The sequence below is a fragment of the Perognathus longimembris genome, chromosome 15, assembly GCF_023159225.1.
Source record: "Perognathus longimembris pacificus isolate PPM17 chromosome 15, ASM2315922v1, whole genome shotgun sequence".
In the NCBI taxonomy this organism is placed as follows: domain Eukaryota; kingdom Metazoa; phylum Chordata; class Mammalia; order Rodentia; family Heteromyidae; genus Perognathus; species Perognathus longimembris.
Genome location: NC_063175.1, coordinates 39089011 through 39112685, shown reverse-complemented (window position 1 = coordinate 39112685; position 23675 = coordinate 39089011). Strand labels below are relative to the sequence as shown.

The 23675-nt window shown below is 45.3% G+C and overlaps 1 protein-coding gene across 3 annotated transcripts in view; it reads left to right on the top strand.

Annotated features, from left to right (window-relative positions):
* Window positions 1-1061: 1061 nt before the first annotated feature.
* Window positions 1062-23675, top strand: part of Loxhd1 (lipoxygenase homology PLAT domains 1) — a 134286-nt gene continuing 111672 nt past the window's right edge. For all 3 annotated transcript variants that reach the window (XM_048363360.1, XM_048363359.1, XM_048363358.1), the window contains exons 1-4: window positions 1062-1191; window positions 5829-5943; window positions 12978-13058; window positions 15221-15405. In XM_048363360.1, coding sequence (XP_048219317.1) covers window positions 1062-1191; window positions 5829-5943; window positions 12978-13058; window positions 15221-15405 — 511 coding nt within the window. The remainder of the gene's footprint in view (window positions 1192-5828; window positions 5944-12977; window positions 13059-15220; window positions 15406-23675) is intronic.

Sequence of the window (23675 nt, the reverse complement as noted above, 5' to 3'; positions counted from 1 at the left end):
CTACCACTAGGCCATATTCCCAGCCCCCCTTAATACCATCTTAATAAAATAAGCTATTGGGAACTCTCCTAGCTGATTGATAGCCAATCAGCTGATAGGTAGTCAATAGCAGCCTCTGGGGGCAGGGTTGGGGCTAAAGGATGCAGAAGGGTTGACCATTTCAATTTAAATGTACAGAGATCAATACAAGGTAAGTGGAACATTCTCACTAAGGTGAATCCTGAGCGTTGCTGGGGGCCACCTGAATGTAAGCGAGCTTCCCCAGGCTCCTGGGCTCTGGCCTAGCAGCACAAGTAACTCAGCCAGTAACTGCCGGGGAGGTCTGCATGCTGGCAAAGGACAGCCATTCTCTTCCGGTGAAAGGAGCAGTCTTGGGGGGAGTGAGGCAAGAGAGAGAATGAGAACGATCCAGTAAGAACCTTGCCTGCTTCATGGTAAGATGATCAGAGTTCATGAATAATGAAGAGAAATGGATCCTCCAACTGAGAGCTTGGCTGATTCTGGGGCTCTGCCTTCCTCAGAAGGGACCTAGAGCTGGGGTGCTCTTCAGAGCCCTTGTCAGCTAGGTAGCTTGGGTGTCTCCTTGGTAGAGGACTCCTACTTGCCCCTAGAGTGGCCTGGAGAGGTTGCAGGTTGCTTCCCCTGTGGTAAGGTCAGGTGGGAAATGGATGCCAAGAGCTTTGTGTCACCTGAGTCTCCATGAAGGGAGGAGAGGGCTGGAGCTGGGGGAGGAAGGAGAACAGCCTTTCTCCTCTTCATAAATAAGTGAGAGGGCCCAAGGAGAACCCCAGGGCAGGTGCAGAGTGAGCGAGGGGGGAGAGGGAGAAGACAGCAACAGCAAGGGCAAAGAAAAAGTACTGACCCTGGCTTGGGGGCTGGAGAAGAGAAAAGAGTGGGGCCATTTAGGCCAAGGTGCCAGGAAAGAGAGTTAGTGTGAAGCCAGCTGGACCTGAAGCCACAGGAGGATTCTACCACTGTGAGAAGTGAGGGTCACAGGTCCAAGGAGGCCCGAGGTGGTGGGTGCATGAGTCTGCCAGCACTGGGCAAGGGCAGCCAGCAAGATGATGCCCCAGAAGAAGAAGAGGAGGAAAAAAGACATCGACTTCCTGCGCCTGTATGAAGAGGAGCTTCTGAACTATGCTTCGGAGGATGATGAGGATGAGCTGGAACATGAATACTACAAGGCTAAGGGTAGGTGGTTCTGTCAGGCAGGGGTGGAATATGTAGCTTTCAGATATGTCCCTCGCTCTGGGGAGTGATTTTAGAATTCTGGTCCACAGGTCACCCTGGGTGTCTGTTCTTTATCTCAACAGAGGAAGCAGAGTGGGCATCGTGCCACAGATTCCATGGCACTGCAGATAAGGTGATGTGCCCATAGGTAGAGTTTGAGTGGAGCAGAATAGACCAGAGCTCAGTTCCTGGAAGATTCCAGATGCAGCCTGACCCTCTCAACATCATCCTTACCATAATCCTTCAAAGAAAAAATTATTTCCACTTTATGGATGAGGAAACTGAGACTTAGTAAGATATTCAGTTGAGATGACATAACATGATGCAGTTGGGACTCAAATCCAAGGTCTTTATTTACTTCAGTGATTACTTTAGCCATTTATTTGTGCACTGTAGCTAACCTTCCATCCAGGTAAGTCTTTGCTGAGTCCCTCCCATCTTCCAGGCTGTGTGCTAAGAGCAATATTACATGGCCTTTGACAATTCATTCCAGAGGATTTTATTAGTTGGGGTTCTCCTCTGGTAGTCAAATCGATTTTGCCTTTTCTGCAGGATATCAGATTTCTACCAGATTGTCCTTCAGCCACCCAAATTGCATTTTAATTAGAATTTTTAAATTGAGGAATGGTTCATCTATGGTGCAAAACTCACAAAGGTACAGCATGATGGATTTTTATCTTACGGTTGGATGTGCTCATGTAGCTACTTTTAGGATCCTGTTCTACAAAATCCTTCACACCTCTCCCAGAGCTAACGGCGCTCCTGGATCTACCATCAGGAATCAGTTGTTTCTGTTTTTGAACTTCACACAATCCTTCACAATGAAATTGGGCAGCGTGTACTGTTTTGTGGCTATCTTCTCTTCCACTCAACCGTAGCATTTTAGAGATTAATCCATGGTGTGGATGTGCTATATCATGTAGTTTGTTCCTTTTATTGCCCGTCCTGTGGCTTCCATCCCACTTTCCCACAAAGCTAGTGCTCTACCACATGAAGCACACCTTCATTTCCAGCTTTTTGTGTGTTATTTGGAGATGAGAATCTCTTAGATTGGTCTGCCTGGCCTGGCTCGGAACTGTGATTCTCAGATCTAGACTCCTGATTATCTGGGATTATAGTGAGCAGCGGTACCTAACTTAGTTTGTTCTTTTTAGGTTGTTGAATACTATTACATTTAAAAGCATATTACCACTTATTTAAACTTTTGTTGATAGACATTTGATTATTTCTCCTTTATTCCACTCTATGGATAGACCATGGTTTATTTATCCATTCACCTGTTGATAGACATTTACATTGTTTTCAGTTTGGCTCTAGTAGAGATAAAGTTACTATGAACATTTGTGTTCATAGGGCTTTGTGTGAATGTATTTTCACTTTTTGAGTCAATATCTAACAGTGGAATTTTGGATCTTAAGGGAAGTGTATATTTATCTTTTAAAGACATTGTTTATTTAAAACTTATAGGGCTTCCCTTTTTCTTATTTGTTTATCTGAATGCTCTCTCTTTTTGTGAGCTATACTGTAGCCTATACTTCCCTTGAACTCAAGATCCTCCCTCCTCAGCCTGGGATCACAGACATGTGCCACCATGTCTGGATATTTTTGTGAATTCTTTATATCTTGTAGGCATGAGTTCTTTGTTGGCTATGAGTTGCAAATATCATTTCGTACTCTATGGATTGCTTTGCCATTCTCTTAACTATAATTAAATCCAATGGATCAGTTTAATTATGGCAAGTGCCATATTTCCAAAGCAGCTATCTATTTCTGACTCAGCTATTGAGATAGCTTTATCATCCCTCTCCTATAGCCCGAGTCTCCTTTTCTCCAGACTAGCCTACTCAGTCCTCTTCACCTTTTCTCATGTGATGTGATTCTAGAATTTCCATCAGGCTGGCCTTTCTCCTGTGGACATTTGGTTTGGAAATTACCTGTGTACATACAATCCCGGCAGCCACACTCCAAGGCCCTGAGTTGCCGCTAGAGGACCAGAAGAGGGCTCCAGGGGGCATCTGTAGATGATGCTCCCATGTGGTGTAGACCATGAAGAATCAAGGCTCTGGTTCGAGAGACAGGTACTTACATGGACTGCTATCCTTTAATATCTAGGGCTTGGTTAGATCCAGGGACACCCCAAGGTCCACTCACCCCTAAGTACTATAGCTACTGATCTTCCCAGGCCTGGAAGAAACGTGTTAGGATTAGAGATGGTCCTCACAGGCGCTGGATTACCGCACAGCACATGCTTGTCAGTTGAGCTAACACCCTGTCTGCCTAAGGAACAGGCCAGTAGCTCCTAGAATTGAAATAGGCTTCTCTGCATAAACAACAATAGTTTTTTTTCTTTTTTTTTGCCAGGGCTGGGGCTTGACTCAGGGCTTGAGCACTGTCCCTGGCTTCTTTTTGCTCAAGGCTAGCACTCTGCCACTTGAGCCACAGCACCCCTTCTGGCCTTTTCTATATATGTGGTGCTGAGGAATTGAACCCAGGGCTTCATGTATGTGAGGCAATCACTCTACTACTAGGCCATATTCCCAGCCTCCCAACAATAGTTTTTTTAAGGAAGAAATAAAATATATTTATTGAGTATCTTCTGTGTGCCAGAGCCTTTAGCTCTATCATCTTCAGTCCTCAGAGCAGCTCTGTAAAGTAGGCATCATTGTCTAGTGTTATAGGCAGGTTGATTCTTGCACAGGTCGTTGTGCTCCTACATGATGAGTCATGGCTGTCCCCATATCACTGTGGCACTGAGGTCCAGCACTTTGTCACAGCCTTCAGACCCATGGGCTTGTTGGAGGATTAGTAAGTAGTACCTGTATCATACCTGCCACCCAACAGATGCTCAAAGGTGTTCAGGTGTTCATATTTCCATCCTCTGACCCCCCAACTTTGCCATTTTCACCTGGAACAACCCCCCTCTGGAAGAGATGCTGACTTGATAGGTTTGAATAATCAACATCTAGCTGCAAATTATCTTCCTTCTCAGCTGGGCCTCGTTGGGGCAGCTCAGCGATACTCAACCACTAGTTGGAGACTTACTCTGAAAAGACAAGAACTAGCAATGCTAATAAGTTTGTTTAAATAATTGAGTTCAATATTATATGAACACTTCCCAGCTCAGGAATAGGCACATAGTAAGGAATCTGCCAATATTACTTATGACTACAGTTATTAAACACTGCTACTCACATATTCTCATGAAGGGGTAGGCATTACTTCAAACACCCTCCTTACATTTTGCTGGCTGCCAGAATCATGAATTCTATCTTCCTAACAAAGAGTCACTTTCTCTTACTCAATAAGGAGTCACTTTCTCTTACTCAATCTCCCTTGCTGCATGAGTGGAAGGTTTCCCTATCACCTGTTTCAGGCCAGGCTGTGATTTGAAGGGAGACTCTTTGTGGAAAGGGAAGGGGAGGTCATTTCTCTTGGGGACAGCTGGGTGGGGAGATGGTATGATGATTTCCCCTTTGTGGTAGAGGTGATGTGTTTCTGCGACGGCTGGCTGAAGCTGCCTGGTCCAAGCCAGGTCTGTGCTGGGATTCTGGGAGTTGATTCTGGAGATGAATCTAGTGCATCTTTCTCTCAAATTCCCTGTCATTCAACTTGTTTCAGTAGATTCTACTGTCTCTAAGAATCCACTGGGACTGATGGCCTGACAGGAAATAGAAACAAGGAAGCTGAACAAGCTTCAAGAAAAACAAGAGAGGAAACTCAGGGTCTCTGCAAAGCTCTACACTCAGTCCTGGGGTGGCTTATTCTGGGCAGGGTGTGACCAGACTTCCCCTTCATTTCAGAGTTCTTCTCCATAAAGGGGTGTTTGGTCTTAAGGGTCTTAGATCTTTCAGAAGGCAGTGGTGAGGTATCTGACTCTGGCCTGAAGCTTTGTACTGTGTTCCCAGAGTCCTCTGAACTGAGCATCCCGCGAGGGCTGGCAGGAGCTCTGCTTTCTCCAAGCCCACATTGGGCTCCGGGTTCTCTTCGACCCTTACTGCCGGGCTCGGGTCGCCTCCCCTGGCACGGGGGGTCAGGCTCTACTCCACTCTAATTGCTCCCTTTCTCACCCTCTCCCCTGGTCACCCGACCCGCAGGTAAGGCCAGAGTGGAGTGGGGGGCTCAGGAAAGACCTCAGGTGCACTCGGCCGTATGAGATCGCTTTACCTCCCTTCTTACCAGTGAAGAAAGCCAGGCGCACATGGATCTCAGAGACACTTCAAGAGCAAATCTGATTTAATAAGGGAGTGGCTAGCAGTTGATATGGTAGGGGTGACGAGAAAAGGGGTGATCGACCGATAGCTGGCGATAGGCTGGCGAGCTTGTCATAGGACCCCCTCATGAGCTAACGTCACTTGCTTAGCACCACCCCAGGGGGAAAGCCCACGAGAATGTGGGGCACATGGGCTGGCGAGAAAGTTGGGGGGGCTGGTTGCAAAGCCAGTTCTTCTGGTTCTGGATCCAGAGAATTGTGGCCTGCTTCCTCATTCCCCCAGGGCTGGGGGAAGGGTGGCGTCTCAGGAGCGCTCTCCATTGCCCTTCCCCCTCAAGGCCAAAGCTTAACCCCAACACCTTACAGCCTGTCTTCTTTTCTCTTCCAGTGTATGAGGTGGTCACAGCCACTGGGGATGTTCGTGGTGCCGGGACAGATGCCAATGTCTTCATCACGATATTTGGAGAGAATGGGCTTTCTCCCAAGCTCCATCTCACCAGCAAGTGAGTAGCACTTAGGCCCTGGTGAGGAAGTGGGATGTTAGTTGTGTTGATGCAGTTCTGGAGCAGCACAAGGGGCCTTCTGCTATGTGAAGAAGACGCATCTACCCACAGGGGTATTTTAAGGGGTGAGGACTCGAACAACACACTGTGTATCAGCTAGGGATTGCCACATGATCTCCTTCAACCTTCCTCTGCCCCTTTCTCAATTTTGTGAGCAGTAATATCTTATTTGTCTCTCCAAGAACTCATACCTCTGGCTTGAGGTGAGAGAATAAATACTACGTTACTTTGGTGAAACTCATCATATCCAAAGCCTTATTTTCCTCATTTACCATTGCTGCCACCATAACCATATGGTGGTATATATCACCAACAGCCATTGGGAGAAGGAATGGTGGGAAGATCATGCATGCAAGGATCCCAGAGCTTTAAAAGCTCTCCATTATGCCAGGCACTGGTGGTTCACACCTGTAATCCTAGCTACTTAGAAAGCTGAGATCAGAGGATTGCAGGTCAAAGCCAGTCTAGGCAGGAAAGTCTGTAATATTCTTATCTCCAATTAACCACCAAAAAGCCAGAAGTAGAGCTGTAGTTTAAGTGGTAGAGCACTAGCCTTGAGAGAAAAAGCTTAGAGATAGCACCCAGACCCCGAGTTCAAGTCCCAGGACTTCACACACACACACACACACACACACACACACACACACACACACACACACACACACACACTCCAGCCTCATGGAGATCAATATTATATTGAACCTCCTGGCAGTCATGAACAGAGCCATGTGGATCATATAGTGTGTGTGCTTGTGTGTGTACTGACGTGTCCTCCACTTAGTCGTAAGCCCCTGAGGGCGGGGCCTGTCATCTACTCTTTGATTTCCCCTTCTTCACAAGTACACACCACAAACCCAGTGGGCAAATTAGCACACAGAATTTCAGAGATGGTTAAAGGCCTTAGGAACAATACAGTCCACTGGTTTTCAGTCTTTGCTGTGTGCACAGGGATTTGATTAATTGGTGCTGGGTCCACCCGCTGCTCTTCCAGAGCAGCTCTACTTATTTTACTCTTAAAGTTTATGGGTAATCTGGGTTAGCCAAAATGTCCACAGCTATGTAACATGAAATCTCTGGTCTATTTTAACCTGTTTATGGGCAAGTTGAGGCCTAGAGAGGAACCATGATTTGGAGTGGTTTGGAGCCCAAGGAGAGCTAGTCTTCCATCCATGTTCTTGCTATCAACCTTCAAATGGACTGTGTGGCCCTAGCGTACTGGGAAGACTGCCTTTGAAGCCCACTGGATTCCTAGCTTATGGCCTGCGAGGCTTATGTCCTGGCACCTCCAGGGATGATGAATGAAGCTATAGAAGGGTGGGTGCCCAGGTCACGACCAAGACTGTGACCTGTGCTGGCTCCAAATGGGGGCCTATGAGGTCATGTTAAAGCAGGCATAATATGCTGTTTTGTCCATTTCTACAGAACAGGGTACCTGCCTCTTGTCCTGCGTGTGACATGGAAGTTTTTTTCTCTCCAGTGATGTGGGCACGGTAAAGGGAATACATGAAATGCCCATCCTCCTTGCCATGTGTCCTCCCAGAATGCACTAGGGAAGGGAGATGTCAATAGTACAGGGGAGATGGCCAACTGGGGTCTCCAACCTGCCTTTTTAAGGAAAAAAAATCATTTATATTTCTGAAGTAGATCCTCACTGTCTTTCCTCCTGCTATGCATCCATTATTTTCAGATCCTTCTCCTTAACCTTAGATTTCTCCCCTTAACCCTGTCTGTTTGCCTCATCTCAGGTAGTCCCCCCAGTTATTCACATAGTATGGTGTGAAGGGTGCCACTTAGTCTTCATACCAACCATGTGAGTGTGAGACTTCCTTCTCAATGGAAAAAGAAAGACTGCAATGTGAAGAGGAATAAGATGGCTAAGAGTCACCAGCCCAAAATTCCCCTGGAAGCTGCTGGTAAGGAGTCTGCCTAGATTGTCATGTTTCAGACTGGACAACAAGAGCCCAAGACTGGCCAAGACCCTCATCAGGTTGGTTAGGGGGTTCAACTATAACCATATAGGCATAGAGGTACAGCTGAGCCCTAAGAGAGGCTGGAGAGGGCTCTATAGGGAGGTGATAAAGCTGCCAGCGGAGGGCCCACGGTAGGGCTACTTGAGCCTCCAGCACCTTGCCTGGTTCATAGTGAATAGAGCTCAGTGAAGGCAGGAGGTGTCATGTGGCCAGATTGAGCCATCACAGGGAAGAATGCACCTGGGTCTCCAACGGTAAAAAGCTCTCAAGTAAGAGAGGAGCATGAAAGTGTTAGGTGAAGGGGAGCAACTCATAAAACTTGGGAAATAGTTGAGATACCACATGTAGACTGGGAAGCCTGTAGCTGGTTGTGCTGTTGTGGTTTTGGGGCAGAGAGGAAGCAGAGGAGAAAGCAATAGATGCTCAATTTTTTATGATGGCCAAGATCATCTGACTATAGTGGGCACCATAGGTGGGAAAAGAGGAGCCTGAGTCCAGAAGCCTCATCTGAGAGGCCTTCAGATCAGGAGAGAAACTCTGGGTCTGGAAGGAGAACACTGCTTTGTAGGGATTCAGATGGCTCAAGCAACTTGGACACAGGTGGCAATTGAAGTCACCTTGTTATGAGACACAGATACAGCTCAGGCCTGTGCCATCTGCACCCTGTTCCTGGGGGTTACAATCTTCTCACATATCACTGTCTGCTGTTCCCTCTTCTCACACCCAAGCCCACCCCAAACCCAAACCATGTGTCAGATGAAGCCAGGATCTTTGCCCTGCACACACAGTCCCCACCCCACATTTTTTGTGGGTAACAGACTTGAGTGATGGCTTTAGGCCCTAGAAAGTTCACACTTTAGCAGCATCAATGGCTTAGGAATACTAGATCCCTCATCTTCAGATTCAGCCCCTGCATTTCTTGGAATTTTCCTACCCATTCCTTTGTCACTTCCAGCTGTATCTCTTGTTCATTTCTGTGCTTTGTCTCCTGGGATGCTTCAAGATTTCACCTTCTACTTCCAAATGGCTTAGCAGGATGTTTTTCCTAATATAGCATAATTGCTATTTCAAGAAGAACTCTGGTGTCTAATATGAAAATGCTGATTGTCAGCTAGCCACTGGTGGCTGATGCCTCTAATCATAGCTACTCAGGAGGCTGAGATCTGAAGATCATGGTCTGAAGCCAGCTTGGGCAGAAAAGTCTGTGAGACTCTTACCGTCAGTTAACCAACCAAAAGCCAGACATGGGACTCAAGTAGTAGAACTTCAACTTTGAGTGAAAACTAAGCAAGAGTGTCGGGTCCTGACTTCAAGCCCCAGTACAGGCACAAAAGAAAAAAAAATGCTGGGTATGGAAATTTTTGTGGAATTGGCACCCATCGGACCCTCTCCTGGGTAGTAAAGATGGTGACATTTTCTTAGACTCTCCTATTAATGAAGCTCCTCTCAGACCTCCTCCTGGTAAGACGTAGCTCCCAGCAATATCATCCAGAGGAAGCTCCCATCTTATGGGTTCCCTGCTCTTGTCCTATTAGACAGGGCCACCGCAACAGAGGGTCATGTGTGCAGGATATGGCAAAAGGATGGGATCTCATGTATTTTCTGGAACATAATTTCCGGCTGATAACTCACAACCTAAGAGTGTCAGAGAGTGCCTGGCATTTTAGCCCCACGGCTCTGCCTGATTGGTTGCTAAAATGTCCTGGGCAGCCTCTAGAGGCTGTCCTTCTGGTGGGGACCCTGCTGCATGGTGGGCATGGGCAGGGCTGTGTACTGCATTAACCTTCAACTTGAGGATGAGGAGCCAGCTTTCTATAAGATGAGAAGAGCCTGCATTTGCAATGTTTCCTCTACCGTTTGCTATTTCCTCCCCAGACCTAATTTTCTGAGACCTATACGTATTTGTATGTTACTTACCAGAAATGAGCATTCCAGAATGAAACTCCAGGGTGGGTGGGGGTGGGGGCCTGTTTGGAGGTGATCCCAGCTCATAGAGAGGAGGAGCCTGTAACTGCAAACTTTGCTCTCTCAGGAGTGGGGTGGGACATTTCCTGTTTTTCAGAAAGGTTGATCTTCATCTCCTAAACAATGACGTGCAAGCTTGCTGCATACCCAGCACCATCCTCAAACCTCCAAGAATGGCCCTTAAGGTGGCCTGGAGTGCTTGCTCCCTCCATCTCTGGCTCTGCCGGCTCTACAGATCTTTCTCCTTGCCCTCCCTGCTTCCACAAGCCTCTCCCACCCTTCACTGGAGTGAACGGAAAGTACCAGGACTGGTTATTTAACGAACACACTGAAACTGGAATGTGACATGGGTACAAGGTTTCCCTTTGCTGAAGGCTACTGTCAGAGCATTCTTTCTAGAACTCTCTTCACAGGTGTCCCAGAAAGCCAGCTGCTTTTGAAGTCACATCTCATCTTTGGCCAAAATGAGGGTGTGTGCCAACCTCTTGCCCTGCTCACTGGTAGTGACTGTTTCCCAGCCTTCATGTACCCCCCAAAAATGGAACTCAGAAATCCCCAAACCTTCTAAAATATTTGCCCCTAGCAGTGGGGTTGCAAACCAGGGGCATTGTTTTTTTGTTTGTTTGTTTTTGTAATTACAAAAGAAATATGTCTTCATGTTGGAAAACGTAAAAACAATATAGACAATAACAAATAAGCAGCACTTTATCACAATCTTAGCATCTAGATACATTTTTTTGTATGAATCCCTCAGTTTCTTAATTATTTTTTTAATAAAGATAGTATCCCTTTTGTGTTGATTATTTTGTTCATGATTGCATTTAGCTGGTTTTAAAAAAATTATTTTAAGTATATATTATCAGCTTGCTTTTTTATTTTATTTTTTAATTTTTATTAGTTTATTCTTTTTTATTAATTAAATTTTGTTGACAAGGTGTTGTGCAAAAGGGGTACAGTTACATAATAGGGCAGTGAGTACATTTCTTGTGATATCTTACACCTCGTTTTTCTTTCCCTTTCCTAGATCAGGTAGGCATATATACAATACCCAGTGTGCCAAAATCATATACAGTAGCCATGTGGCGTACGCCAAAGGAAATTCACCTAGAACTTTAAATATAACATCAACAATAGAGTTTGCTTTTTATTTATTTATTTATTTATTTATTTATTTTTTGAAGTTTGAGCTGTAGACTTTTGAGTTTGCTTTTTAATTAAACATTCTTTATAATAAGATTTTTAATAGTTGCCAAATATTCCAGCATAGAGCTTCCCAGGGTGATTATTCCTTAGTGTATTTATTTGATATAGAAACTCTTGTCTGTTTATTATTTTTTTTAAACTCAGTTGTTTTGTCTTATATATAGTGAAAGAAAATACCATTTATTCATTTCTTTGTTTCTCCTTCACAGACTTTGTTTCTCATTCATCCAGACTGCACGTCTGGGTGCAGGATCAGTGAACATTTCCATGAGTTCAGCTTTGCTGTAAGAGGGGCCTGGCTTTCTCTCCCATAACAGGAAAACTTCTCCCTAGGGCAGATTGTTTTTTCCCCCAAAGTAGGTCCAGTCTCAAAATACCAGCTTGTGGACTGGAAGAATCCTGAAAGGACTTCTGTTACTGAGTCAGTCCTTGTGAGAAGGCCCCTTGCATCCTTTTTTTTGAAACACTTTGATGGCTAGTAAATAGGCTGTGTGATTTAGCATTTTGTTGCTGTCACAGGTACCTGAGATAAACCAACTTAAAAAGAGGCCATCGTTTATGTTTATGTTGTCTCACGGTTTGAGAAGATTCAGTCCACGGTTGCTGGCACCCTTGCTTTGGGGAATGGTGAGGCAGCAGCTCGTGGTGAGAGCTCATGGTAGAAGCTGCTCACCTTATGGCAACCAGAAAGTATAGAGAGAAACAGGAAGGGGTAGGGTCCCAATTCCCCTTCTCTGTGACAACTTCTTTCTATTAGGTTCTGCTTTTTAATTTTTTCCCCCAGTGCTGAGAAAGGAACTCAGGCACTCACATGTGCTAGGCAAGTACTCTCCCTGTAGGCTGCACCCCCCTCCCCCCGTGCTAGGTCCTACCTCTTACAAGCCTCCTCCCAACCCCAATCAATTGCATCAGGGCTGGGAACTAAGACTTTAGCACATGGAGATATCTAAGATCACAGATGTACCGTGGATATTTTTCTTCTTAAGCCATGTGCCAGTTCCAAGAAACCTGGCTGAGAGCACAAGGAGCGGTCTACTCTCTCAAGCCAAAAGGCTCAGCCGTGGGACAGGAAGACCTGCTAGCAGACCTGGACTCCATTGACAGGAGTCTTTGTCTGTACAGGGGACAGAGCAGTTGTCTACTATTGAAGGATTACAAGGCAAGATGGCTCCAGCCGTCCTGTCTAAGCTGCTTGAATTCAGGATACTCTGGACTTGCCAGGGTACTGAATTTCTAACTGTCTGTCGCAGGTGTACTTTCCTCTGTTTAAACCTTTCCAAGATGCCAGATGTCCGTTTTCTTCACTGCCCTCCACTTCTCTGGTTGTTGGTTTGGGATGGAGTTTGCTCCTTCTTGTTCACATGGAAGGACCAGGGGCCACCCAAGGTCTGCACCCACTTGGGGCTTCTGTTACAACTTTTCTAGCAAAGAGGAGGAGTGGCAAAGAGGCCGGAGATCCAAATGTACCTTCCTTCCTCCTTTATTCTTCCAATCTAGAGCAACCAGCAGGTATGGGATCGTGCCTTTGGAGGGCCACATGCTGATTCTTGCTCTGCTACCAATTATCAGTTTAGTTGTCTAAATAGTGTCCACAATTATTTCAGTGATCAAATGAAAACTTAGATATGAGAGCAAGAAATAATACCACCCACTCTTGCCCTCGTCCTCTCTAGCATGTTAGAGAGGAATTTCAAAATGGAATCCAGTCACATGTGGCATGTAGCACTTTCTGGAAGTGAGATGAAGGAGGAGGAAAAGGATGCCAGCCCTTTGCTCTGCTCCAGGTCCTGTGAACCATGTGCTGGTCTACACTAATTGTGCACGTGTTCATTGCAGGAGTGAGTCTGCTTTTGAAAAAGCCAATGTCGATGTGTTCCGAGTCAGAACCAACAACGTGGGCCTCATTTATAAAATCAGGTGAAAGCCAGCCCCTGATCAAGGAGGGGGTGGAGATGAAGGCACAGGTGATACTTTCTGGGAATTGATTACTCTTCGGGTTCCATTTGAGGGATGAGTAAAGACTCAAATCTTACCTTTCCATTCTGTATTACAGCATCCTAAACTTCTCCGTTGGAAACAGTTATCTTAGATTGGGACATTTTGAGGAATTTTTTTCAAAGTTGAGACATATACTCTAGAGACATATGGCCTGTAGATCAGTGGTTAAGAGCAAATCTCTGAGTCCAGATTGCCTGGCTTTGAATGTCTGCTCTATTTTATTACCTATAGGACTTTGCATATTTTATCTTTCCAAGCTTCAGTCTCCGTCTTCTGTAATAATGTGGTCTCACTTGTCTAAAGCTAGAACTCAAGGAGTCAATGCTTAGAGCAGAAACCTCTAAGTAGCATATACTCACTTGAGTACTGTTTTTGCAAAGTATCTTTGGACAGACAGCTCCCCTGCTCTTGCTCTCCAGGAGAGTTTGTGCCTGTATGAAGATGGCTACCTCCACTAGCCTTGCAAAGAGCTTTCAATTACTTTCCTTCATCCCCTGCTCCCTGCCAAGAACTTCCTCTCAAGTTTATGTTCATTTGTCAGAATGTGAAGGTAATAGATTATCTTTGTTCAGATTGCCCCTAAATTAGGGTCTGGACAGAGGTCAAAGTGGTCTTAACTCAGTCCTTATTTTTGTTTCTCCCACTAGAAAATTTTGTACCATATATTTCTGGGGATATGAGACCATTGGGCACTGGTTATGTGGTGAGAGGGGGGTTACAAAGCAGGGAAGGGGCTCTTGCAGGGAAGGCTGAAGAAGGGTGTCAATATATAAGATGGCCACTAGCTGCAGGCATACTGGGTGTCAGCCATTTCAGGCAGTGGCATATATCTTTGTAAAGACTGGGACTCATCATGTATCAGAGATGTCATCTCTGTGTGTTGGAGTCTTGTGCTATATCGGGCCCTGGTTGTCCTTGGATGAAGTCTTACTGAGATGGACTGGGATGAGAAATTCCACGTACATGGGCCATCCTGGGGCCATGTTTTGAGGAAGAACTCAGAGAGCACACTTGGAGGAAGTAGAAAAGGATCTGGAGGGCAGAATTCAAAGAATCTGGATCTATGCTCCTTAATATAGATAGTTCTGGACATGCATGGTTATTGTGTACTTGAAAATGCAGCTGACTCACACTGAGATGTGCTGTGTAGAGAAAATAGACACTGCATGCAGACTTAGCATAGGAAAATAATGTATGAAATATTCTTAATTAATATTTATATCATTGTATGTTGAAATGTTAAGTGGAATGAAATGCAATATAATATTAATGTTAATTCCACCACTTTCTTTGTATCTTTTAGGCAAGCACTCTACCTTTAGGCCACATTTCTAGCCCTCTTTGTATTTTTTAAAACACAGCTACTTGAAAAGTCGACAATTGTATCTGCTATTCATAGTACATTTTGAGGAGAGACTCATAGGCCTAAATGGTTATGGTGAGACTAAGGATAGTATCTGCTAGTTGTGACTGACTGAAAGTTATGAAGAGAGGGAATTAGCCAATTTAGAGCAATGGGAGAAGGAAATGGAGCCTTGGGGACAATCCATGCTCTGCATATCAGATGGTCAAGCCAGCTATTGCTTTCTGATTAACCCCTTATCGCCTCTGTCTTCAGTACGGTCCTGGTGTACTGCTTTCTTTGACATTGACTCAGTTGGGTTTCAGAAGTGGTGTGTGGGTACAGATTGTAGCAGAGCAGGAAGAGAGAGAAATGATGCCAAATGAGACCAAGGTTAGGAAATAGCACTGATCATATAGGACCTGCAAGGCATAGATCACAAGGGTCCCACTTAGGGTCCTGGATTTTCCATAAAACAACATATTTCCATGAAGGCAATGTAGCAGTTGTGCGTAAACATAGCTACCTTGGAAAGCATCCCCAGGTCATACTTGAGGAAACTGTTGTAAAGTAACAAAACTAACAAAATGACTGAGCCTCTCTCTGCATTAGCAACTGGGCATTTCAATAGGAAAGGGGAGGGACTGGGAATATGGCCTAGTGGTAGAGTGCTCACCTCAGTAGGAAAGGGGAATCATGGTTCTGCCAGTAATAGTGTGAGTATTGGCTTGTGCCCCAGGATCGAGCATGACAACACAGGTTTGAATGCCAGCTGGTATCTGGACCGCGTGATTGTGACTGACATGAAGAGGCCTCATCTCCGTTACTACTTCAACTGCAACAACTGGTTGAGCAAGGTGGAAGGTGACCGCCAGTGGTGCCGGGATCTGCTGGCCAGCTTCAACCCCATGGACATGCCCAGAGGTCAGTAGCTAAATTGGACAGCTCACCATCCCTTCTTGCCTGATCTGGTGGCTCATCCTTGGCCTCTCTTTTGCTCTGAACTGTCCTCGTCTCCAGGATGTTTTTGTTGGCTAGGGTTAGGGAAATCCTATGGGTTTCTTCTGAGAAAGCTATGACTGTGAAGTTCAAAGGAGTGGGAAATACAAGACCACCTGCCAGGCATGATGGAGGGATGAGCTTGCTTTGGAGTGAACTTGTTCTTCTCAGTGATTCTCACTGGTGAATGTCCACCAAGACCCTTTGTGGGGGTGTCAAGGAATGTTTCCCTGGCTTCCTACTCCATTCCCTTTCTTGTATTGTCCAAGGAAGGCCAAATACAAAACAAAAACGAACAAAAAAGCCTGATGGGAAAGAATGAGAATTTTCATCTTTCAGAGATCCACCATGCTGATTTCTGGTTCCTCTTGATTTTTTGAAGAGCAAAACAACATATTTCAAAAGGCATCTATGACTAAAGTCTTCATTAATCTTAATTCTATAGAAATGGGAAATGATGGGATAAATCTACAAAATACACACTAGAGGCCTGGTATGGTGGTTCAAGTCTGTAATCCTAGCTACTTGCAGGAGGGGCGGGGGGGGGGGGGAGGGGTAGAAGTAGAAGAATCATAATTGAGGGCTGGCCTTAACAGAAGCTTGTGAGACCTACTGAAAAACAAACTAAAGCAAAACAGGGACATAGCTCAAATGATAGAGCACTTGCACAGGCCCTGCTTGGTTCAGCTTTCTGAAACAGATACTCATGGTGGTGTTTTTTTCCTTATATACAGACAAGACTTGGCTGACTCTGTGTCTAGGTCCTGGCCTGGGCCCAGCAACAGGATGAGCTGTGGGACATTATGCTTTTGTATGTTCAGGTTGAGATCCTGGAAAAAAAATGAGAAAAGAGATCTTTAAGTTTGAAATGACTGTATTGGAAAACAAAAGGTTAACTGTCTTTGCTTTTCACTTAGAATTATACCGACTTGGTATTTGGCTGCTACTGGAGATCTTTGATGATAAAAATAGGGAAGATAATTAGTTCTTCATCCATTAATTTTGATTTTGCAGGTGGAATATTTCAAAACATGGGGTAGGTCATGGAAGGAGGAGAGGGGAAGAGGGAACATTTTCAGTGAGTATGTCTTCAACCTCCAACACCTTCCCAGGGAGAAATGATTGTTGGGGGATGAGTCCCTTCTCACCACTGCTGAGGGTCATTTCTAAAGTTCTTCCTTTTCAAGATTGTTTAAGCTATCCAGGGTTCATTGGTGCCCCACTTCTTTTAATACATTTCAAATGATTATTCACTGTGGCTTTTCTTTTTTTTTAAACAGAGACAGTATGCCATATTGACTTTGTAGTCAAAGAATTCCTGTTACCTGGACAAAAAAAAAAAAAAAGAGCAAAATGGCTGTTCTACCCCAAGCCTTGAGTTCTTGTTCAGGACTTCAAGTCCACCGGAGAAGCCTCCTCGATTCTCTTGACTCATTCTCCCATGAATCAGTAGGAGTGGGGTCTTATCCTGGCTGGCTCTCCCAGCATCTCCATAGAGTGATCCAGACAGAAACCATGCACCATTAAGCATTACACACGCATAGAGCCTGCCCAGGGATGTAAGCTTCCATCTCCATTATTGTCTCCCACTTAGAGTAGGCGTCAGGGATCCTGGCATCTTCTAGAGCCTGTGGAAGGCTGGCAGTTGCTTTTCTAGTATATCTGCATTTATTATCCCTGGGAACACAGGCTTGGCTACGGAATTGCTCCAGAAGTGCCATGAATATTCCCTCCTGCCATCTGCTTCTTGGCATCTCTTCCATTTCTGTGGATGCCTGCCTCCCTTCCTGTAGGGTTTCTTCCATTCTGCATAGAGTGGCTCACTTTCTTGAATCCAGAATCCCAGAATCCAATGGGCCAAAGCAGCAGCAGCAGTGACATCTACACACTGGAGGCAGTCCTTGGCGGGAAGCTAAGCTTGGTCTCTCACACCTCGAGGAGAAATGTGTTCTTTAGTAGCTGTCAGAGTGAACCACTCTGACTGCTGGGGTGGGTGGAGTATATTTTCCAGGTATTTTGAGTTGGATGGAGTTGAGAAATACCATACGGCAAGGGTTACTACTTGCCTCCTTGGGATTTAACTACTTGACAGGTGTCTATCTGTCTCTCCAACTTATTCAGGCTGCTACAAGGGTAAAACTGGGGTTTCCTGTTCGTGGTGATTGATCTTTCACAAGGGTGTGATGTAGGGACTAGTACAAATATTGGTTAGTAAAGGTTTGTGTGCATATGGAGGAAGTGGGGCTCCTGTATGACATGTGTCCATTTATGAAAGAGCTGTCCTGGAAGTAGAGCCCTGGGTTTTAATCTTACTCTTCAGCCGCAAGTCACTTGCATCTCTATTTCCTCATTTTACCAGAGGGTTGAGTTAGATATCTTCTGACACGCCCCCTACTGCACTGGCTTTCTCTGGCACTCTACTGGCTAAAAATTCCCTGGTCTTTCCTGCCTACCCCCAAGGTCTCCTCCCACAATTTCAATACCCTGAGTTGATGATGTCACTCCTAGTGTGACAATCCTGGTACATTTATAAGCATATTGCAGAATTACAGGCAAGGAAGTATTACCCAGCCCTCTCTGTTCTAAAGGAAGCCTAGGGAGCTGCCCTGAAGCTGATGTGCATAGAAATATTGACAAATGAGCTGTAGGGACATCCCAAGAGGACAAGGTCTGATCAGATGATGCAATCTCTCTGGGTAGATTTAGGAAGACGTAGTGTTGAGTTTTACATTCTGCATATATCATGTCACTTTGTGTTTTCTAATAAAGCAACTGCCCACAGTTCAGTGCCAACCCATAAACCCTCCCATCTTGAAAATTACTGAGATGATCAGTTGGCATACACTAATAATGAGCCCATACCATATCATTTTGGAAAAGCTAGGCTAATTGGGCACAGTACAGACCTATGAAGTCCAGAGCTGTGTTCTAATTGGCCAGGGGCTCTTCATGGCCCAGGCTGTCAACACCTAGGCATAACAGCTCAAGGATATGTCAAACTCAGGCCAGGTCAGCACCAGAGGGAGACAGGCCTTGCAATCTGTGAGCCGAAACTTACCCCCTCCCAGGCTTCAAGCTGGAACCTGCTCTGTAGGCTTTGTTAGGGACAAGCCTTCATTTTTATTAATTAATTTATTTATTGTCAAAGTGATGTACAGAGGGGTTACAGTTTCATATATAAGGCTAGTGGATTGATAATAAGAACAGCTATAGCCAGTTTTTGTCATAAGCTTCACAGAGACCAAAGGGCTGCTTGTTAGAGAGGAAGGAATGCTTACAAGAAGTAGCAGTGTCTTGGTTAGGAGCAGACTCACGATGAGAGGGGTGGACACAACACATTTGAACTTAAGAATCTCCTCTAGTCTGGAACAAGTGAATTGGTTTTTTTTCCTCCTTTGGCTATGCCTCATGGAATAATCAGTGCTCTGTATTGGAAGTGGCCCAGAGACTGGAGATGGATAGAAATGGGATTGGGTTTGCTAGCACTTTTTCCTCCCTTGGCCACCTTATCAGGGAACTGGACTATGATTTCATTACAGCACAAACTGTGCAGTGACTATCACACAGCTCCAGAGGTGCACTGGGGGGTCTCAGGAAGACCACATTGGGCACAGTGCCCAGGGTGCATTTGAGCAGAGGTCAGAATAGGAGAGGGATTGTGATTAGTGTAGTAAGGATGTATGCAAGTTGTACTGAACTGCAAGATTACAGGAACCTCCCAGAGACTGCACAATGCAAACACAAATGTCAAATGAAAGTGGCCTGGAAGACTGAGGAAACACACACACACACACACACACACACACACACACACACACACACACATCCATAGAGAGACTTCTGTCAAAGGGACAAGAATTCAGACTGTATAGGATGATATCATAGAAGAATTCAATGATTAATTTCAAAACATAGCTCTCAGAGGCAGAAAGCACATGAATTTAGATTCTGCCACCCAATATCACTGAGACCTGGGGTAGGTGGGTTTCCGATTTTGTTTTTTTTCCGCTGTGGAGTGGCTGGATTAGTTGGCTCCTGAAGGTCTCTTGGGGATTAGGAGACTCTGAGTAGTTCTTGGGCCAGTACTCATCCGCAGGGGCTGGGGAGATTGGCTCTGGTGCCCTTTCTGCTGTGAGCACTTCTCCCTCACTTTACCCCTTTCCCGCCTCCCACTTTCTGCATAGGTTCCCATGGGTCCCATTCTTTTTGGTAAAAACCTAGCTCTGCCATGTTACCACTTAGGCCAGCATGAGCAGACACCTGAAGTGTTGTGTCTCTGTTTTCTTGTCTGTGCTTTGTGGGGTGACATGAATTACACCTTGTATGGCTAATAGGGAGTTTAACTTTAAGGTCTCGGTGCATCAACCACATGGATTAAGTGCTGGGTAATTAACACAGTATCAGGCTGCTGCACCAGGATTAGGCATCTGATATTTTCCTTTTCTCTTCTTCCTTCATCCAAGCTGTTGTGATTCTGAGATGCACAGATTCCAGATTCTGGCCTCTCGGAATTGGAAAGAACTTGGGAACCACTCTGTGTTGGAATCTACTGTAGGATCTAGGGAGGCTCCAGATGATTGGGATAGGCCTGTAAGATGCACAGCAGTTTAGGCCTGCAAGAAGGGCCTCTCTACCTCATAGGTCTCCTCTCCCTGACATTTGCCCTTTACTCAGCTTTAAACAAGAACTAGGGCTCTGTTTACTGTAGGTGCTGCTTGAGGGCCCTAATTCCTTGGAACCCTAAGGAGGTGGCCTCAAGTCCATGGATGCAGAGGCAGCTAGAGCTGGACCGGCCCTGCCTGCAGCATTCTCCTCCTCTGAACTCACAGCAGCTTCCCGCCCACCCCATCTGCTCCCACCTCGCACTGCAGAAAATCATCTCCGGAAAGAGTGGGAAGGGAGAACCGGAACAGCTCGGAAGGAGGCCTCAGTGAGGCATATCAGAGAATTTTAGAACTGAAAGGGACTTTCTCTACTCCTCATCCATTTTATAGAGAATGTAAACGCCCAGGGAAGCTAAGTTACCTGCTCTTCCTCACACAGCGTGCCTCCGGGAGCAGAGCTGGGCTCACAATACCAGCTTGTGCTCCTCTATCTTTGCCATTCTCAAATACATTTTCTCAGTGATTCAGTGAATGAAGGAATGAATGATTTTCTATATTCTATGCATCAGGGCTTATGCTTGGGGTGAAAATGTGTAGTCCCTTCTTTCTAGGGGCTTGGAGTCTGGAGGGGAGAGACTTAGTTTGAGACTTGAATTTCAAACAGTGTAAGACTTAAGACTACTTTGAAGCTATCCACGTTAACATGTTGGGGAATTTCCTTCTTCCTCTCTCTCTTCTTTCACTCATGCATGCATTATTAACTGCTCTATATTGATTAAAGTAGTATTTTGGCTGGGTGTATGCTGGTACTGGGACAAAAGCTCAGGGCTCAGATGCTTTTTGGTTGAAGTCGAACACTCTACCACTTGAGCCATTGTTTCACTTCTAGTATTTTGATGCTCCATTGGTTAGTTTGGTGGTTAAAAGAGTCCCATGGACTTTCCTGCCTGGATTGGCTTCTTCAGATTTCAGTCTCCTAATTAGGATTATAAGTATGAGTCACGAGTGCCCAGCTTAATAGTATTGTTTTATACTCTATTTGATAAATGTGTGGTCACCTAACATTGCAGTGTCGAACTGATCTTCTAGTCATTATTGTGTTTTATGAAAAAATAATTTATGTTTTGATGGGGTTTGAATTCAGAGCTTTGTTTTTGCTGGACAGGTACTCTATCACGTGAGCCACATACACAGTCTTTTTTGTTGTAGGTCTTTATTGGACAGGATCTTAAATTTGCACCTAGGCTTGCCTGGGCCACAAGCCTCCTATTTATGCTTCCCACAGGTACACATTACTACACCCAGTTCAATTGACTGAGACGGAGGTCTTATGAACTTTTTGATTCTTACCACTCAAGTAGCTAGGTTTACAAGCATGGGCCATTTTTCCCAGCCTTAACCATTATTTTAAATGGCAGACTGGCAGTCCATGAATGAAAGAATATTATAATTCTTCCAAACAACCCTCCCATGTTGGATAATCTTAGGTTATTCCTATTTTTTGTTATTGTTAATAATGCTATGATAAACATCCTAATAAATAGGATCTGAACATAATTGTTTTCCTACTAGAAACTTCAGTAAGTTGTCTTATTCACAGATTCATTACACATGGCTTTGACCACGCATGGTTAAAAAAAAGTTAAAAACTAAAAGAAATTTCAAAAACACAAATGTGAAATTTAGCATCCATTACAAAGCACAGTTGGTTCAGAGGAGCCCATACTACCATGTTATTGTTAGCTGTACTTGAATCATTGTGTAATCTGCCAAGGGTTTCCCTGTCCTTAATTTGAGAAAAAATATATGCCCCCCAGAAATCAAAGGGCACCCAAAAATAGTTATGGTGCTTGATTTAAATGATGATGTGAAAAATTTGAGATTTGTTGAGCAATCCTTAGTGGAAGTTGGATGTCATTGTGGGAATATGAATCAAACACCCACAGGAGAGTTCTGTACTCTCTGCCTCCTGAGAAATCACAGGTTTCCCTCTGTGGTCTCCTAAGAGCCACAGACCCACAGACAGCAAGGATCTACTGCAACTTTTATGCCTGGGGATTGCATCGCTGGTTCAAGAATTGTGCACAATGTAGACGTGACAGTATTTACTTGTCTTCCAGAAAGACTGGGGGGACTTCAAGCTCCTCTAGTGCTCAAAGGAAAGATCACCTCTTGACAGTGCAGTGGGATCTGGGGGGAAAAATGTAGCCAGAATGCAGGTGGTTCTCAGGGAGATAGGAGAGTTCTACAGTGTCAGGTGAGGGACCAAGAAAGACAAGTGATGAAGGGGTGTGTGGAAATCGCTCTGCTGGGCTTGGTAATGAGTGGATGACAGGCTGAGCAGGATGAGCTCAACTGGACTAGTTGACATCTGGACAGGACTAGCTAAGATCTACTCCATACTATGTTTCAAAACTGGAGAAAGGGCATCGGCTTACAGTGAACAGTTTCTTGGAAAATGTGCTGGCTCTACATTTGTATGTTGGTAATGAAAGGAGCAAAGAGGTTTTTTTTTTCCTTGATGTTTTGCCCATGAACAGCTATGAATAAGTGATATTTTAATGTCACTGTTGTCCAGGTTCAGCGGAGGTCAAATTCTGGGCACATGTTAAGTGCCAAAAGGGCACTCTGTAGAACACTGTGGGCTTGGAAGGTGGACATTTCTGAGGGACCCTGGCAAGTCGGGGGACACCCGTTATGTTAATACCACTTGTGTCCAAATTTGCTTTCACTCTTTCTGTAAACTTGAGCCAAGTTTCTTTCCTTTTAAACATAAGTTCATTTTTAAAAAACTAATTAATTTTCCCTCAAAGCTGACTCTCTACTCCTTGAGCTGCAGCTCCACTTCCTTGTCCAATTCCCTTAACCTCTTGACTCCATTGCCCCATGAGTCAAATGGTGACAGCAGTAGCAATAAAGCCCTAACATTATAGCAGGGGAGACTTGAGGACAGATGTAGATTGACCCCTCTCCCCTCTGAGATCATCAATAAGTATTAGAAGTGCTTGTGATTTTTAATACTTGAGTGTGTCTTCCAGGGCAGTGAGTCAAGGATGTACTAGGGAAAACAGATGATTCTAGTCCTACTTGCCAGAAGCAAGGAAGATGGAGAGGAGAGACATGAAGAAAGGCCATTGTGGAGAGACAGCTTGCAGTCTTTCCCCCAGAATCCAGTGGGTGGGCTCGGGAGGTGGGCGTGCATCCCAGAGGCCGTGGGCAGCTTGGGAAAGACCAGGCAAGATAATGGAAGGGGTGGGTTAGACTTAGTGGAGGTGGCAGAGCTGGGGGCAACCCGGAGGGGCAGTTACAAGGGTGAAGGGTGTGTGAACAGGGGCCTTGGGACAGGAGCAGAGAATAAGGAGTCTTCATAGGGTAGGAAGGGTTAGAGCTCGGCATCCATCACCCAGCATGGCACGGCCTGCTCTCACCCAGTTCCTCACCTGTGCAGGCTGGAGTAGCCCCAGCTTTCCCTGGCTGGGAGAGAACATTCCTCCCCCATCCCCACCCCTCCCCGGGCAGCCCCATTGTCACTCTGGTCTCCATTTTCATCTCCGCCTCCACACCACCTGTGCTACCTCCCTTCCAGCGCCT